The sequence below is a fragment of the Paralichthys olivaceus genome, chromosome 16 (assembly GCF_024713975.1).
Source record: "Paralichthys olivaceus isolate ysfri-2021 chromosome 16, ASM2471397v2, whole genome shotgun sequence".
Taxonomy (NCBI): Eukaryota; Metazoa; Chordata; class Actinopteri; order Pleuronectiformes; family Paralichthyidae; genus Paralichthys; species Paralichthys olivaceus.
In genome coordinates, this window is record NC_091108.1 from 7,704,830 (window position 1) to 7,723,163 (window position 18,334).

General features: G+C 38.7%; 1 protein-coding gene across 1 annotated transcript in view; it reads left to right on the top strand.

Annotated features, from left to right (window-relative positions):
- LOC109638898 (corticotropin-releasing factor receptor 2) overlaps positions 1-15,920 on the top strand; it is a 32,902-nt gene extending 16,982 nt beyond the window's left edge. The window contains exons 4-13 of the mRNA XM_069511677.1: positions 2,441-2,526; positions 3,265-3,371; positions 4,351-4,468; positions 4,616-4,769; positions 7,911-7,971; positions 8,059-8,131; positions 8,748-8,833; positions 11,606-11,741; positions 12,443-12,484; positions 13,462-15,920. Of these exons, the coding sequence (XP_069367778.1) occupies positions 2,441-2,526; positions 3,265-3,371; positions 4,351-4,468; positions 4,616-4,769; positions 7,911-7,971; positions 8,059-8,131; positions 8,748-8,833; positions 11,606-11,741; positions 12,443-12,484; positions 13,462-13,602 (1,004 nt within the window). The 3' untranslated portion in view covers positions 13,603-15,920. The remainder of the gene's footprint in view (positions 1-2,440; positions 2,527-3,264; positions 3,372-4,350; positions 4,469-4,615; positions 4,770-7,910; positions 7,972-8,058; positions 8,132-8,747; positions 8,834-11,605; positions 11,742-12,442; positions 12,485-13,461) is intronic.
- The last annotated feature ends 2,414 nt before the right edge of the window (positions 15,921-18,334 follow it).

Here is an 18,334-nt window from a genome sequence, read left to right on the forward strand (position 1 = left end):
CAAACAGCAAGACTTTTTGTAGGTTGTTGTAAATCTTAGACGCTATCTGCTTATGAATGCCAACAATGTCAATGTGTCTTTGCAACGCCTCAAGAGAAACTTCTCAAATTTGGCTCAAATGTTCATTTCCATATATATATTTGTTTATTGATTCGGTCAAAAGGCTAAAGGTCACACTGACCTCATATGAGTCTTATTGAAAAAATTATATAGACTGAAACTGTGGAGGCATAGAACCGTAGGGAGGTAATTCAAGTTCCCATTTTCTTATGAGGATCCTTTTAACTGGCCGTTTGCAATGGGTTACCAATACAAAGAACATACAGTAGGTCACCAGCTTGCTAAAAAAAAAACCCTCTGTTTTATGTTATACTACATTTATAACTGATTTTAAGTCTTTCTCTGAATCATCAAGCCTGTAGATATGAATGTTAATACATTATTCATAAAGCCAGAAGTTCAGAGGTCAGAAGGTCAAATTGAAGGTTTTACTGAAGAGTCACGTCAATACCACACTGGATAAAGCAGCCAGAGGGTTTATTTAAAACCTGGCAACCCAAGAGGCTGTAAATACCAACGGCTTAAAACAGAAGATTTAGAGAGCAATACATCATCGTAGTGTGTATAGAGCACAACAAGAACACACGACTCCCCTTAAGCCCATTATTGTGTAAAAGACCTCTTGAATCAGGGGTCGTGTGTTGTATTGTATTGGAATGTCTTATATCTAATATATATCCAGCCTTGTGTGAGGAGCCCAATACAACAACAGAAACAGCTTTGAAAATTCATTACTTCTTGTCGATACAATCTGCAGAGGCCATTCTCTAGTTTATTTGTCTGAGTCCGTGTTGATACCACCCTTTCCCATCCCTGGACCACACAAGAACAGTCAAACTACGAGCTCGGTCTGTTTTCAGTGCGTATTGCAATTGACTGTTTAACTGCATCTCGTGGGGAAACACATTCCCCTCATTCAGGAGCTGGAGTGGTTAAATTCACTTTGATTTACTACCGTGTTCTGGGCTGCTTCGCTGTGAATCAAATGGCAGAGAATTGAGACTTTCCCTCTTAAACGCAACACAAATCATTGGCAAATAAATGACTTACTACCTGAAGTCAAGTGAAGCCTAATGTGAGCTTGTTTTTAAAGGTTCTGTTTGTTTTCCTACTTCATCTTCTAGCTGCCACATTTTCTTTGAACTCAAATGTCACATTGTGTAACATTAATTTAAATGCAAAGGATGCTGTTGCCGCTGCTGCCATTGATTCACTATTAGTCTGTTGTCCTTTTCAACACATCTGATACCAACTTGAATAGGAAATAACTTTCCAATACAGTGTAGTGTATATTAATCAATATAAAATATATATATTTAGAAAATAATGATTTCTCACACATAAATGTGACTGAAGCTTGACATTTTACAGTTTAACCATAAATTGTTATCAATATCAATAAATGCAAATGCAACCAAATCTAGTCTATAGAACTTTTGAAAAACCTTTTGAATGTAAACATAAATGTGCATGTTTTCTGTAAACTAAGTGTTTTCATGTCGGTGAATGTCAAACATTAACATGGTCAGCCTCTAATACTGAGGTATAAGGATATTAATGATCGTGTTCAATGTGGTGCAGATCCAAAATACAAATCAAGAACTATTGTAAATGTTTTTTTTATGAGGGGACCTCGACCTGTGGAAAATATTGTTTGGTAAAATACAATTTAAAAGATGAATTGAATTTGTTATTTTTAATGTGGGTTTTTAAAAACTCTATAAATCTGACAGGAGCCTAATCAGTGAGAGTTTTCCTGCACAATAATAAAACCACTTGAACACATGATGTGTATCTTTGAAGCAGAGTGGTTATAATTATTAGTTTGAGTGGCAGGTCTTTATAGAAAATAGATTTAATGCCGCTCTGTTTCTGCCCCAAATCTTTTTCCGTTTTCTCAGTGTAGCTGAGATAAAGCGCCCAGTCAATGCACCATGAGGAACGGCAAAATGAAACGTTTGGAAGTTGATTATGGAAAGCGCTGCTTCTCAAAGATATGCAAATAAACCGACAGAGTAAGAGGATTTGCTTCCCCCCTCATCAAATAAAATGTTGTATTGCTAAAGTGGTATTCTGTGTAAGAGTCAGACAGATAGTGGTGTTCACCTTTGAACTGAGCTCTGAGCAAAGGATGTTTTAGCATCCCCCTCTTGGCAAACACTTCTCCAACCTTGCCACAACAAATAACAGGTTTTGCACCAGCACTGAGGCGGCTGAGGGCAGGCCGCCTGATGTCTGATGTCGAATACAGATGCAGATGATTTGTGCAGACAAACAAATCTGTTGAAGTGTCCATCAATACAAGTCAACAAGTATTGTTCAATGCTAACAATGTTTACAATGATGCTGTGATTACAGTTTTATCGCTCCTTTCTTGCAGGGAGTGCTTACAGGGAGTGCATGGATAATGGGACGTGGGCGTTGAAGAGCAATTACTCCAATTGTGAGCCTATTTTGGAGGAGAAGGTGAGTGTGGCGACACAGGAGCATCCTGCTCTCTGCTCTATTCTCTGCTACTCGTCCCATTAAATGCCCGTTACACCAATGACACGCAGAGACAACCAATCGGCTATGACTGCATTGCGTTTTAAAACATGCAACTTCACAAACGCAGTACAGTATGTACAGTCTTGCTCGTGTCCTTGTTAGCAGAGCCTGAGGGTTCTGTGTAACACTGATGGATTGTATGTGATGAGTTTTGGCCTGATAAGCTCACATCATGTCTTCTGACTATTGTGTTTCAGGGTCTCCCTCTATTTTCTCACCTCAATTTTAAGCCAAGACATCTGAAGTGTGCCAGCCTCATTTATTTTCATTTCTGAGTTATTCAGTATAATTATGAGCTTTTATATAATTGTATAGTATATATCTTTAAACATATGAGATTCTACATTTTTTACTATCTTCTATTGTTTTAATTAAATTAAATTTAATTCATTATTTTTATTTATTACATTATTATTCCAGGATATCAATTGATCGACAATGTATTTTGGTGTTGATAAATACGTCCTACAAGGGGGGTTTCAGTGGCTCTCTAAATTTTCTTTAGAAATACACTCAAAGTTTTATTATTTACTATCTCTAACATCACAGTGCAGCCTCGACAGGTTGATACTGTAGACACACTATCCACTCAGCTCTTTTCTTTGTCCTGTTATTCGTCTGTGCATCAAATAAGTAACTCCCATGTCGTCTTTCCAGAGGAAGTATCCGATGCATTATAAAGTAGCGCTCATCATCAACTACCTTGGCCACTGTATCTCTGTGGGAGCTCTAGTCGTGGCCTTCATTCTCTTCTTGTGCTTAAGGCAAGTACAGAAATAGTGCATCTCTAAATGTGTCCTGCAGTAGCCTTGGACTGCTTATCATTAACTCGCTTATGTCAAATGAATAGATGTCTGTAGAGCGGCTCAGCTGAGGCAGTCAGGTGTAGAAAAAGCATAATTTTTATTTCACAACACTTCTCATCACATTCGCTCGCACACACACACACACACAGAAACACACACACTCATGCACGCACACACACACCTTTATATAACGAGCATCAAACGGCCTCAGCTGTGCTGTGCAATAGGTTTTGGTCAATGTTGGCTTCCAAGCAAATATTGATCTCCAGAGATTAAAGAACAAAGTAGTCAATATTTTGTTCCAGATTTAAGTCTCTTAAGATTTCATGGCCCATTCAACAACAACCCTTGGATGTTTATTGTCCACAACATAGAAAATTATCTGGGAAATGCTTTTTTAACCTTGTCCAAACTAAAAAAGTTCATAAAAGCCTTAAAATCTAAGTATTCATGTTTTAATAGCTCTTTGGAGCAGGGGTGGGGATTTTCCGGCCTTCCGGTCGTGAGGCATTTTGATCCGGCTTGTGAGGCAACTCATAATTACACAAAAATGGTCGTGACAGCGATTTCTTTCCTCTGCAATAAAAATAGAATAACAGAGTAGTACATTTACATGATCTTCAGAGTGGTCAGTCAGACAGGATGTTCATTTCTCTATTTCTCATGAGTAACAAGATTAACATGTACTATTTGGAAAGAATATTTATAGTTATGTGTCTGTGACATATTCAAAAATACAAATACAACTTTACAATGCGTTAGTTTTTTACATGTGGAAATAGCAGCGTAAGCAATAAAACATTAATTCTTCTTACATGTTTAAACAGTACTCAGTATAAAATGTCTGCTCTGACTCCACTATATACATTTTGCTATGACAACTGTCTCCATGAAAACGTGATCATCTAACATCTCTTCTGTTTGTCTCGTGGTTCAGGAGCATTCGATGTCTTCGAAACATCATCCACTGGAACTTGATCACCACCTTCATACTGAGGAATGTTATGTGGTTTTTGCTTCAGTTGATAGACCACAATATTCATGAGAGCAATGAGGTAACGGCACACGTGTCTCATGAAACGCATTTTTACTCAAGAGTGCAGAAAGTAATTAAAAAGATTGTCTTGATAGAATCATAAGAGGAAAACTGTCCCTTTCTTTTTAAAGACTTTGCATCTTGTCCTTTTGTTTCTCTCTTTCAGCCGTGGTGTCGATTAATAACGACAATATACAACTACTTTGTGGTGACCAACTTTTTTTGGATGTTTGTTGAAGGATGTTTCCTCCACACAGCCATCGTAATGACTTATTCCACTGATAAGCTCAGGAAGTGGGTCTTCCTCTTCATCGGCTGGTGTGAGTATGTACCTGCTGACTGTGCATCGCTCTCACCAACACTCAGCTCTGGGTTCTGTTCAATACACAGGGTGCGAGTTCATGCCTAACCTGGGAAAAAAGAGATAAAACAATCTCACGGTCCATTTAAAGAAGGCTCTGATGCTTGATGTCAGTTATTTTGACGCTTACAAACAGGGTCCCACATGAGCACCCACCGAGAGCCAAATCTGAGTAGATTTTCCATTCGCCGGGTAAATCTTAGAAGTTCAGCCGCCACACTGGTGGGTAATAGTTTGCAACAGAATAGACATGTCATTAGATATCATCCTGAGATTCTCTCTCCGGCACTTTGATGTACAAGCACGCTGCTTCTTTCCTCTTATCTCTGTATTTTGTCGCTAAATAACAAATCATAGCCAATCAGCACTATTACTTGCCACAGCTCTGCGGCTAGCTACCATCAGGTGCCATCCAAACTAAATGCAAAACAAAACCCCACAGAGGTAAAAGATATAGTCTCTACAAAGTTCAATCACTGTTGGTGGTCCGGGGAGGACATGGTTGCATGAAGCTGGTGTCAAAGCAATGCATGATGGTGGTTATTTGAACCGTATGTATTAAAAAGACAACTGAAACAACTCAATTGTCGTATTAAATAAACGTTGAAATTGGAAAACATCATTTGACTGTGTGAACACAGCAAGTGTCACATGGGTTGCGTGTCTGAGTCCTGGGCTCAGTTGGAGCTTCTCTTGTCAGCAGCTTCTGTGACAGCGCTAACGGCAACGTCTCGGAAAAGCAGCAGAGCAGTTCACAGTGAGGAGTCTGAGGAGGAGCTTTAAGATGATTAAATATCAAACAAAGTTCACAAAACCGATCTCTGTCAAGTTTGTACTTAACACCTCCAGAGAGGTTGTCAAAAAAATCGAACTATAGCCAGACAGCAGGAGACGGACCAACAGAGATCCCCACATTTAAAATGTTTAAAGGAAAACTTGATTGTCAAACAGCCGGACCATAGTTTTATCTGCCCAGTTCAGGGTGAACTTCTCCACAAGTGAAAGCACTTTTCCACAAGTGAAAGCACGTAATTGGCAGCTGGTCAGCGGGTGAAGTGGAGAACAGAACAGCACTGACGTGTGGGAAATATCTTTTTATTTGGCTGATTGTCCTGAAGCGGATGTCCTGTCCTGAACACGTCAAAATCCTGCAAACTAAGTTATTATTAGAGGAAGTTATTAGAGGAAGCAAAGTATTAAATTGGATGGAGTCAAAACCAGTGTCAGAATATTTGATGTTGAGGCAGAAAATTGCCCATGGAACCATGATTCACTGTCTCTCTGAGACAGATACTTTACTCAAATGATTCAGCGGAGCGTTGAACAAGACAATGAAATATGAATGTATCACAGATCACATATTATCAGCATGACAGTTTGATAACATGGTTACGAAGCTCATATTGGCCTCAAAATAGAAATAAGCAGAGGAACATTTCAAACATATCAATCTTGTTTGAATGACTAAAATATCACTGAAATGTAACTTACACGCTCTCCTATCAGGATGATATGACCTCTGCAGCAACTCATCTGCACTTCATAACCTGTTAAATGTATTTTTAACACACAGTAACTTGAAAAATAGTATTTTAATTTTCTGCAATTAATGCCCATCATCTACTCTATGACACTAATCTGTGAAAGTAATATTATAATTTCTCCTTAACTAAAGATAAGAGTTAATGGTTGCCATGGGGATTCATACGTCACTGCAGCAAGAAAAAAAAATGCTAAAGAAGAATTCAAAAAAGAATATTGTAATTTTATATATATATATATATATATATATATATATATATATATATATATATTGATATGATATTATAATATTATTTAATTTATTTATTATTTATTAATTTCAATATGTCGAATTTTAAAAAAGATGTGTTATGACTCTGGTACAGTAGATACAAGGGCTATGCTGCACTTACAGCCATATACATATACAAAAATAAATTACATAATTATCAATATTCATCGTATTATTCCATATTTGAAATAGCTAGTGCCTTCAGTGAACCACAAGCCAGTAAAGAAAGTTTTGAGAGTGTGTTAACTTGAATTCACTACTAAATTATGAAAGTACAGGTCAGATTTAATCTTCTACGAGAGGCCAGATGTTAGCTGAGGTCAGAATAAGTTTGGACCTGCATTCTTTCATCTCCATTAAAGGGCTTTTCTCTGATTGTTTCACCTTTTTGGCAGAAACCCTTTGGACAGAAAGCTGAACGTTTCGGGCCACGCAGCTCTCAGTCGCCTTGTCTGATTTGTGTACTTTAGCTGGAAGATGTTTTGCTCAGTTAGCTTGTCAGCACCCTGGCAAGGTGGAGAGTCAAGTAGCGACGGCTTGTTTAAAAGGTTTTTCCTTGAACTGCTGTCCTGAGTGCTCTGGGGTGAAGCGGCGAGATATTCCAAAAGCACTTTGCCTGTTTAACTTGCATCTGAGCACGCTGCCAAAGAATCAGCCAAAAGGTTCTGGAGCAGCACAGTTCGGGAACTGTTAATATAACATATTGAAGCTCTGAGGTGCAGACAACAGCCATATGAATAGAAAAGATAGCCGCAAGTGTTCCAGAGGGAAAAAAGCTATAGTCAGTAATTTATATATATCCTTGAAATCTGTTTTGAAGAGAGAATGGCTGCACACCAAGTTCAAACACTATTTTATCACAGAAGATTCAACCACAGTTGATCTTTAAGTCAGATCTGATTAAATAAAAGCTCTGCAGCCAAGTGAGCCACCATCCTCTCCTCACAACATGTCACTCCTGCTGATCCCAGCAGAATAAGTGTGGTCTGTGTTCAGCAGCCACAAGCTGTTTTCTTGTTTTGTCACTGTGGGTTAATATATTATTCAAAAAAATTAGTTTGATTAGGAACTTTTTCTTTTCACAATTGTTGTGCAGTTGTTCAACATGTAAACAATCAATGGATCTCGGTTAAAAGAAAATCAGGCATATTTATCAGTCTGATAAATATGTCTGATAAATATGCCTGATTTGCAAGTCAGGCAGAGGATTAATAATTGTGTCTTTAATGAACTGTGACACTAATTAAATGTTGCTCCTGGCTTACATTTATCTTCTTTATTTTACAGGTATTCCCTTTCCTATAATCGTAGCCTGGGCTATTGGAAAGTTGTACTATGAAAACGAACAGTATGTAATCAAATAAGTTCCCCCGAATGTTTTCCTGAAATGTCCTTAATCAGCTGCTATAATGATTCTCTCCTCTCTTGTCAACAGATGTTGGTTTGGTAAAGAACCGGGAAAATATATGGATTATATTTATCAGGGACCAGTTATTCTTGTGCTTCTGGTAAGTAACAATGCAGGAAGCCATTTCCCTGTATCACCCATTATTTCCGCATTATTTATGAGAACCATTCATTCATATAACACAACACAAACATCAGATTCATCACTGGTGTATGCCTGTAGGGGTAAACTGATGAAAAAAAAATCTGCCCTGAGATGAAAATGGTTTTATAATGAAAGTCATTTCTATCCTGCAACCAGGTCATTGAAAGGTAGAATTAATCTTCTTGCTGGTTTAAAGCAGTTTCACACGTCTGAAACCTGATTATTAGAGTTAGTATTCATACAAATGTGTTCACTAATGGTCATGTACAAGCTGTTACCAGCACGTAGAGTATGGTGACCCCTTCTGATTCCTGGGCTCCTCTTTGACTCGCCCTCTGTTCCTCACTTTTAAGATGCAATCATTTTATTTTCTATTTCTATATATTTCTTTTAATACTATTTTATTTTATAATATTTGTATGCTGGGAGATTGAAAAACAAAGTAAGAATTTCATGACATGCTGTAAACTGTGTTTATCTGCTGTGTACATGACAATAAACATCTTGAATTGAATTGAATTTATTTTCTTTGTTTTGTTTTATAAAGTCTGTTTATTGTCTTCTTTCCTCAGATAAATTTTGTTTTCCTCTTCAACATAGTGAGAATTCTTATGACCAAACTACGAGCTTCGACTACATCTGAGACGATACAATACAGGTGAGTTGGTCCTACACGGGAAGCTGTACACTATAGAAAACAATTGTTTTGCTTTGTGTTGGCGACATACAGTGAGGAAATGTGTTTTCACACCAGTTTAGAAATCGGACTAATCTGTTTGTTTAGAATTATTTCGATTCCATACAAATCTCTGAGCCTGAGCAGCAAATATTTTCTGGGGTATTTGTGGATCAAAAGATCTGATATTAATAACAAGAAAATCTAATCACTGCAAAGCACCTTAATACTAGAGATTTATTATTGATGTCTTTGCTACATATTGGCTGCAATTGCAGTTATTGTCGGTGAATGAAAACAGTAAATCACGTTAAGAACATATTTTGATGTGTTTCGTTCAATCATCCATATGTTATCTACGGCGCTGATACTTTGAGGGTCGTGGGGTTCGCTGCAGCCCCAGCTGACTTTAGGAAAGAGGCAGGGTACCTGGAGAGGTCGCCAGCGTATCACAACACAGACAAACAACCTTTCACACCTACAGACAACTAACACCTCTTTTACACCAAAGTTATGTATATCTTGTATGTGCAGGTTTTTTTTAATTGCGGGTAAACCTGGAAATATCCTACATCAAGAACTCATTGAAAACTGAGCTGCTCTCTCACCTCGCTGTCTGGCCAAATTAATGCTTTCACCTGGGTGTCATGTTTCCATCACTACCCATCACAGCCAATAAAAAGCAGGAGTGAATGTTGATTATATCCATTGCAGATAAAAGCCAGATGTTAGCGGGTGTTGTTTGACGAGCACAAAAGGAGCTTGAGTCTCAATTTAACCTAACCACCAATCTGCATGTCTTTCTGAGGAAGCTGACATGTGGAGAACATGCAAACTCCACATTTAAAAGACAGGGATTTATTGGAGAACCGTCTTGCTTTGAGGCGTCAACCCCCGTGTTTCACTCCACAATTCATTTTTGGTCAAAATCTTGTTTGACACATCACTTTGTTATTGTTCATTATGTTTCCTCAAAACTCTCCCACTGTCATACAATAAAGTGACAAATTCATGTGCTTGACAGTTTCCTTGAAAATGAAAGGTGACATGTAATATATTGTGTTTCATTTGTCTGCCAGAGAGCCGTAGGCAGAAACTAGACAGCACTTTGGACCGAGGTACAAAATATTACAACAGAAAATGGAGTCTAGACAAACAAATTGAGCTGAGTGTGGTTACACTGCGAGACACCACTTGAGGTGGAGGAGAGATGAGTGAGAGGTGGGGAAGCTCTCATGTGTCTATCAGGACTTGATGACTGAGAAATAGGCAGAGATTTGGTGTGAGAGAGTCGAGTCCCACTTCATGTTGTCAGGTTGTGTTTCTGACCCCTGAAGTTGTGTGCTTGTTTTTTTGCTGCATCAACTGTGTCTGTCTCCTTTAGAGATTATTTTGGGATTATGTGGTGTTTGCTGTTACTGCGCCTCAGGCTGCTTCACCTCAGGCTTTCCAGGCTGGAGTGGGATTCATGGTTGTTGTGACAGATATGCTGCTGTCAGCGATTCAGATTTAATTAAGTGAGTGGAGGATTGGAGCATAAACTGTTTACCTTAAGTTAAAGCATCATGGCTCCTTCAAAACGCTGCTGGTTGTTACCAGAGCTGTTTCAGTACAAACAAGGGAGTGAAACACAAAAAGAAAGATTTTCTATTGAAAAATCCCTTGGGTTGGTGTTTATCCTCTTAATGCATTTCACTTCTTCATTGTAAAAATAACCCTTCAATGGATTCTTCAACCTTCTGATCATCAAAACCAAATCCATTAAATCTGACAATTTATGACTAATTAACACTTTTGACGACAACCTATGGGCCTATTAGGTAGACATAGTCTTATGCTGGGGACTATATCTGTTTTCATGATGTTCGTCTGTCCCATTGTTGTGAACAGGAAATCTCAGGGACAAACTTTCAGTTGGACTCGAGGATGGAATGATTAGATTTTGGTTCTTACGAAGCCTCGTGAACACATTATCTCAGGAACATCTCCAAAGAATCCTTTCAAATTTGGTAGAAGCCTTCAGTTGAACTCAAGGATGAACTGATTCCTATCAGAGGTCAAAGGTCGAGGTCACTGGGACCTCACACAATCCTTGTTTGCCTCATGAATGTGTAATGTTAAGAACACCTTGAGAAAATCCTCTCAAAATTAAGTGCAAATGTTCAGACGTGGAGTAACTGATTCAATTTTGGTGGTCAAAAGATCGAAGGTCAAGGCCTCACGAAGCATGTTTGGTCTCTTGATCATATCTGAAGTCTCCCTTTAGAAGATTTCTTCACATTTTGAGCAGTTGTCACTTGGAATTAAAGATCAACGGATTAGATTTCAGTGGTCAAAGATCACAGTGACCTCATGAGTCTGGAAAAGAAATGTTGACTGTAAAAAAGAAAAAATATAAACTGAAACTTCACTGATTGGCGGAGACATACAACCACAGTAATTAATGTAAACTAATAATTGCTGGAAAGAAGAGACAAACATAATCAAAAGGTTTTTATAGCTTATATCTCATCTTCAAAGCACAAGTAAATGATTTAATTAGTATTTATAAAGAGTTACACTGCATTTTAATGTGTGTCTTAAATAGGAAGTATTTCACACATTGCAAAAGAGAAAACTGTGACTCTCACAGCTCTGGTGGTGGGTGTGTGTTTCCGGCCACTTCTTGAGGCAGGATCATGCATTTTCTAAAAACTCCCATGAAATCCACATTCTCACATGACTCATTTCATAGATGTATCCTTGTCTTCACAGAAAAGCGGTGAAAGCAACACTGGTCCTGCTTCCTCTGCTGGGCATCACCTACATGCTCTTCTTTGTGAATCCGGGGGAGGACGACATCTCACAGATCGTTTTCATCTATTTCAACTCCTTTCTACAGTCGTTTCAGGTGAGGATGGGGATCATGTGACGCTGGCCCAGAAAACCTTGCACACACTCACTGTCAGTAAAGTGAACAGTGTGTGTGTGTGAATCATACTGATTTCATCTTATCGCCAAGTTGTATCACTTCTTTCAGGGTGACATTTCAGGCCGTGAGCCCACTTGTGGGAAGATGATGTGAACGAGCATCTTGGCTCTGCACAGAACTAACCCTCCTGCCTCATGTTCAGAGCTCTCAGCCGTCAGGATTAACGGGGCCACGTGGGCATGATTCCTGCTCTGTGGTCTTTTTTCTTTTAATCTATCTATCTTCTCTGCTTCAATGAGCGAGTAGGAGGACAGATTTAAAGAAGTTCCTCTTTGGTCGAGAACTATTGCTTGACAAGATTGAGAAAAGCATAAATCTATTTCCTTACGTGGCTCAGAGGAGATAGAGGAGTCGTCCAGGGATCAGAAGGTTTGCTGGCTTTTGCTGAGTGTGTCGAAGTGTCCTTGAGCAAGACGCTGGAACCCTGCTCCTAATGCCGTATGAATGAGTGTGTGCCAACAGGTTAATGAGAAATACATTTGAAATCTCTTTGAATAGCCGACAGACTAGAAAATTACTGTATAAATGCAGATCATTTACCATGAATTCTCCTCAGACAAATTAAGATGCCATTACACAAAGCTGCATTACTCCTGACTGTAATGTGTCCTGTTCTGCAGGGGTTCTTCGTGTCTGTGTTTTACTGCTTTCTAAATGGAGAGGTAAGTTTTTCAGGAGACATGTGAAATGTGTTTTTTGATATATGATCTTAATAAAATCACAAATGAATTTCATGAGATTAGTTCAGCTGATTTTTTTTAATTAACCTCCTAATTACAATTTTCAAAGTTCAAATGATTGGATGAGGAAACTTTCAAATGAAAGATGAAGAAATGAGTTACAACAATTTCCACTCCATCAATGAAAGTTTTAGCACCTTGATGAGCTTCCTACTAAAAACTTTTATTGAAGCTTGAGTCATTTTAATCAAATTAAAATAATAATAAATGGCTGGATTCAAAAGTCATAACTGCCGTCAGAAGATTAGACATTTGTTGGTCATTGTGAGGGACCCTCTCAGAGCTCTCGCCCAAACCCAGGATAAATGAAACTCAGGGGTGGAGAGGCGGTTCACTTGAGGAGGAGCTGTGAAGAAGTTCAAGATGTCAAATGGCCAAAGTGACTGTGTGGATTTCTTGATTGTTTTGATTCACCGCTGATGTAGATTTTGTGACTTTTCTTGGGTGTGCTTCAAAATGCCTGCTAGTCTTATTCATTCTTAAGGCTAATTAAACTTGTTACCACACCATATGCAAATTGGTGCTTCCAGTCATTATGTTAAGATAACATGTATCCGGGTTATGAACTTAATATTCAATCGTCTAACATGACAATTTTACTGATATTCTCATCTAATTTTCTGCATGAAAGTTGCCCAAATGCAACTATTACTTAAAGAGCTTAGGAGAAATGTTGAATCTGCCCTTTGTTTAAATCCACCTTCAAATTTGATGGGTTCTTTATTGTCCCATCCTTCCATCAAGTTTCATTAAAATCTGTTTTCTAGTTTTTTATCAATCCCTTTGCCAAACTAACAAATTGACTAAATCCTTTGCAGAAGTAAATTCAGCTTCAGGGTTTGAAGTTGAAGTCAAGTTGCCCTGCGTACAATAACCACTTTTTACCCTGAACCTCTCAGGTACGTTCAGCAGTAAGGAAGCGGTGGCACCGTTGGCAGGACAACCACGCTCTCCGAGTGCGAGTGGCACGAGCCATGTCCATCCCCACGTCTCCGACCAGGATCAGCTTTCACAGCATCAAACAGACCACAGCTGTGTGACCAGGGGCAACAAGAACATCCTGTAATCTCCTCGCAGCCTCCGAGGGAACTTACTCACTCTTCAACACAACGCAGTGATTTACAGAACAGGCTGATTCCTCAGACGTGTGTCCAATGTCTCTGAAGCTCCAGGATATTTTATCTTTTGGTGTGTTGAGGAATAGCAACAAAAATCACACATAAACTGCAAATGAAACAAAATGGACATGTAAGTTTCTCTTCTCACTAGATTTAGGTCTCATCTGTATCTTATTGTCATCTTACTGCCTGGTGGCCATTAGAGGAGCAAGAGAATCCTGCAGGATTTGGAGAAGGATACTTCACACACTGGCAGGCATGTGGGTCCATTGTTACGTTGAGGGACTGAGTTTGACTAATATGCATTCACGTGTTGCCAGACAGCCATTTGTATTTAGTGCGACGAACATCAAAATGCAAAAATGCTCTTCGAATCAACTGCTCCAACAGCTGCTTCTGACAGCTGCGAACGTAGCTTTGGGGAACGAGGTGAATCACCTGAATTAAATATTTAAAAAAAACTATAGAAATTAAAAGGAGAAGGGTTTGAAAGAGCCACTGCTCTCTGCAGTGTGATAAAGTGAGATGTGAAAAATTGGTATTCATCATTACACAATCTGAACAAGTGTACGCTTTGGTCAGTGAGACTATTTTATATAAAGAAGCCATTCTAATGGAGCCTTTATAATGTTTCCTCAGAGGAGGCTTCTCCTTTAATTCTGTTCTTTAATACAGTGCTGAATTTTGAATCTCATACCATGTTGTTTTAAAAAAATTTTGAATGGATATTCACAAACCGAACCTCCTCTCGAATGCTTTGTTCCGGATGTTTGATTCTGCTTTTATCTTTCCCCTTTGATGCATTTTGCCCTTTTCTCCTCAGAGAAGGAGGGAATGAACATAAAGAGCGATTTAAACGTTATGTGTTCGAATCTCCCCGAGGATGATGGTTGGTGGACAGCCCCAAATTAAAGCTCTCCTCCGGAAGAATAAAGATGAGATTTATTTTAAAGCAATTTATGTAATGTATACTGTGTGTGTGTAATGTGCCATGCATGGATTTATCAGGGAGGCACGGTGGAAGCAGATTAAAAAATCCTTTAGCCCTATGAGATCCTTGCAGCTTTCTCGTAATCAGCATCACAGCTGTAAGCCGCTGGCTGGAGCAGAGAGGAGCCTGATAAAGTGAGCACCGATTGCTTCCCCTGCACACTTACTCCGGTCAGATCAACATGTCAACTCTCACATCTGCTGCAGCTGCTCAAACAGACTGTGAACGACCATGTGTGCAGTGACACACAAAAATACCTGTTTTCTGCAAGAAGAGAATATTATATCAGTGATCAAAACACCTGACGTACGAGCTTCAGTGCAGATGTTTCTGTGTGTTTCCCAACATTCATGTGACGGACTGTTTCCACCACTGAAACTGGTGCAAGTTCACTTTCACCAAATCCCACATGAGCGTGCAGCCAACTCTTGGCAAGAATGTACATACAAATATTTCTCTTTTTGTTTTTTTTTTAAAATTATGATTTATCCCAGTTTGTTTTCTATTTATTTACTTGTTTCTTATTTAACTATATTTTTTTAATTGTTTGATACAGGAATAATATCAACTGGATCTACAGAACAAGACAATGTGAAACAAAACTTTGGAAATGTATTTTAAGGTGTTGTACAGGACATTTGTTTTAAAACATACTCTTCAAATTTGTATTTTGTACATTTTATTTACAACACCATGCTGCTCAAGACTCATGGTAAATGTTGTTCATGTGATTTTAATGTGAATATTTTACTTTATTTCATGCAGCTGTAACCCTGCAAACCCCCCATTGCCATCATAAACATAAAAAAAATATATATAGTTGTGAACATTTTTATACATAATCAAATTAATAAGACAATTTATCAAAAACTCACCAAAGAGACAAACCACGTTTACCAACATAAAGTTTTTATCGTCTGCATATTTATATTGTCGCCACTGCACTTTGTAAACCAAATGTTCTTTTCTACTCCATTTATTGTACATGATCAAATGTATTCGATTCGTGTGATGTCAGTTTTTGGTGACTTGGAACTGAACATTTGACCTGCTGTATTTATTGAAAGCTCTCTGTTGAACCACCCATGTTGCCTTACAAATGAAAGGAAATGCATTTTTATTTGTGAAAAAGAAGCTAATGTCTCTGTAAATGATGTATCATGGTGTTATTGTAATTATATATTTGTACATACACACGTGAAAGGAAAGAAAATATTAATTTGAATTAAAATCAATCTCTCATTCTTGCTCTTTGACTTTTCCTGTTAAAGGTCTTGCATCTTTTTCCAAGCGAGTAGTAAACAGCAGTGATCGCTGTTGACGGACTATGTGATGCATTACGTCTGGTCAGTTACGCTGAGCTATTTGACATTTGCCACAGATTGAAATAATAAGATCTGTTCAGTTGAATCCTTGGCTATCCATCCCTGCTTTCTGCCAGCATTGTGCAGAATTTAAACGCAGCACTCGTGTGACTCAATCAAGTAATTATCCTTATGATGGAGGAGACAACTGCTGCGTCGCTGGCACAGTGACATGTAAATATAGTTTGGAGTAATGGAAGGGAAGATGCCCTGAGCGTGTGCCTGCTATAGGTTATGTAATATGAATGTAGATGCAGTTTCAGGCCGGAGTGAAGTGGAGCAGAAACTACTGCCTGTGCCCAGAACCCCCAGGACTCTTGAGTTATACATCCCCAAACAATTAGCCGGGGCTTTGATGCAGCCTAATAAAGGCTTGTTGTGACAATTATTGTCTTTGATAGTCGACAACTGCATGAAAGTCAAGACAGTGGATTGGCTGTTCTGCAACTGTAACCGAAGCCAGAGGCGAGCGGCACATCTGCACTTCTTTGTGGATTGTTTGCCCTGAGCTCCCCTGCGTCCATATTGAATTGTTTTCACCAGTCATTACCTCGGCTAAAAATAAGAAACTGGCATGACAGCCCGAGGCTACCAGCACCGTCTTAACATTGCTTCATCATTTATTATGTAAAATCTATAATGATGCAGAGAATACCATCAAAAAACACAATGATGGTTTGAGAATGAATGATCATGATATCACCCCTGTCAATTCTACACATCTCACTATCACGTCATCTTGAAATTGTGATTTTAAATTCATCCAACAATATTGTCAGAGTAAATTATAATTCAAACTAGACTGTGACTCTGAACAGTTCTTATCTCCGCCAAATCATGTTGGAAATTCTGAGAGCTTCAGTCCAAGTCCGAAACAGTTTCCTCTGCGTCCACCAAAGACATTTTTTACCAGACAACGATAAAAACACAACGTGTTGCATTATGGGAAATTTAGGATTAAACACTATCGCCAAAGGAATGAAAGTTGGGATGTCTCTTTTTATAAGAACAGATAATGAAGTGCAGTACTGAACAGTATTCATTTGTATATTATTTCCTTAAAACATCTCTATGTGTTCAACAGTGAAAACAGAGGGAACATTTCTAAGTTGATTACATTGATCACATCCTGGTTCAACATGAGAAACATTTTCCATTGGTTACTTCAAAGCGTTATGGCTCCTCCACCCACTAATAAGAGCCATTATTAAACAGTTTCTCCTGATGGAAGTAAAGTGGACTGCATTTGGGTTTATTTTATGTCTGTCGCACTGAAGCTGCATCAGCTGAATCCTGTTGAATGTCCAATAAATATGCAAAGGGAACGTTGGATATAATTCAACTCACTCAGGCCAAAGCAAATAATTTGAAAGGAGACTATTTTATTTCATAAACATGTTTCCTATAAGCACAAACCCTTGGGAATTGTGGCTTCATACGATTAAAGTGCACTTTCACAAGAACAGCATTACTCTTTACCTGGAATCACATTAAGGAAATTATTTCATTATGATGCAGTCGCTTTACTGAATTACCGAAGCTCTGCGGTCGAGTCAAAATATCCAAGCAACTATAAATGGTCGCCTTTCTCGTTGGATGTCCAGCGGAAAATTGGCTTTGCGCAAATAATGGCTATAAATATATAGCCTGACGCTCGGGCTGGAAGTGGAGAGCTGACTGAGGAAGATTACGTGGTGTGACGGAGGCCAGTGAGGGAGAGGTTTCTGAAGAAGCTATTTGTGGTGAAGCTAAAGGTTATATTAGTGTTCAAATTAAAATTGCACTGCTGAATTTGTTTCCAAATGACTCCCTAACAAGCTGGAGGACCAACCATCATCGACTCATGCTGCGCAGCAAAAAGCACTGTTTCCAAAAATACAACATGTACATTATACTTTTGAGAGTATGCCTATTAAACAGATGCAAAAGACATTTGAAATATATTCATTTGACTGAATGGTTTCTACATTACAAATGGTACCATCGGTGGAAAAAGATGATTTCACCAACCCTAACTCTGCTTGAAGGGAAATAACACAAGTGGTAATTTATCTTCACCCTCGAAGCAAAACACTTTGAGTTATAGCTTGAGAACTGTCAGCTCGGTCAACAGGAACCTGCTGAAGTTTGTTGGTACTGTTACAGGCTGCACTTGGCAAATACACTGATATTCAATGGTGTGAATCCGCCAACATGGCAGATGACAAACACCAGCTCATTCAGAACTCTGCAGCTCGTTCTGTTAACGTGAACCAAGAGGAGAGAACACATTAGTCCAGTTGCTCTGCTCAGGATTGAC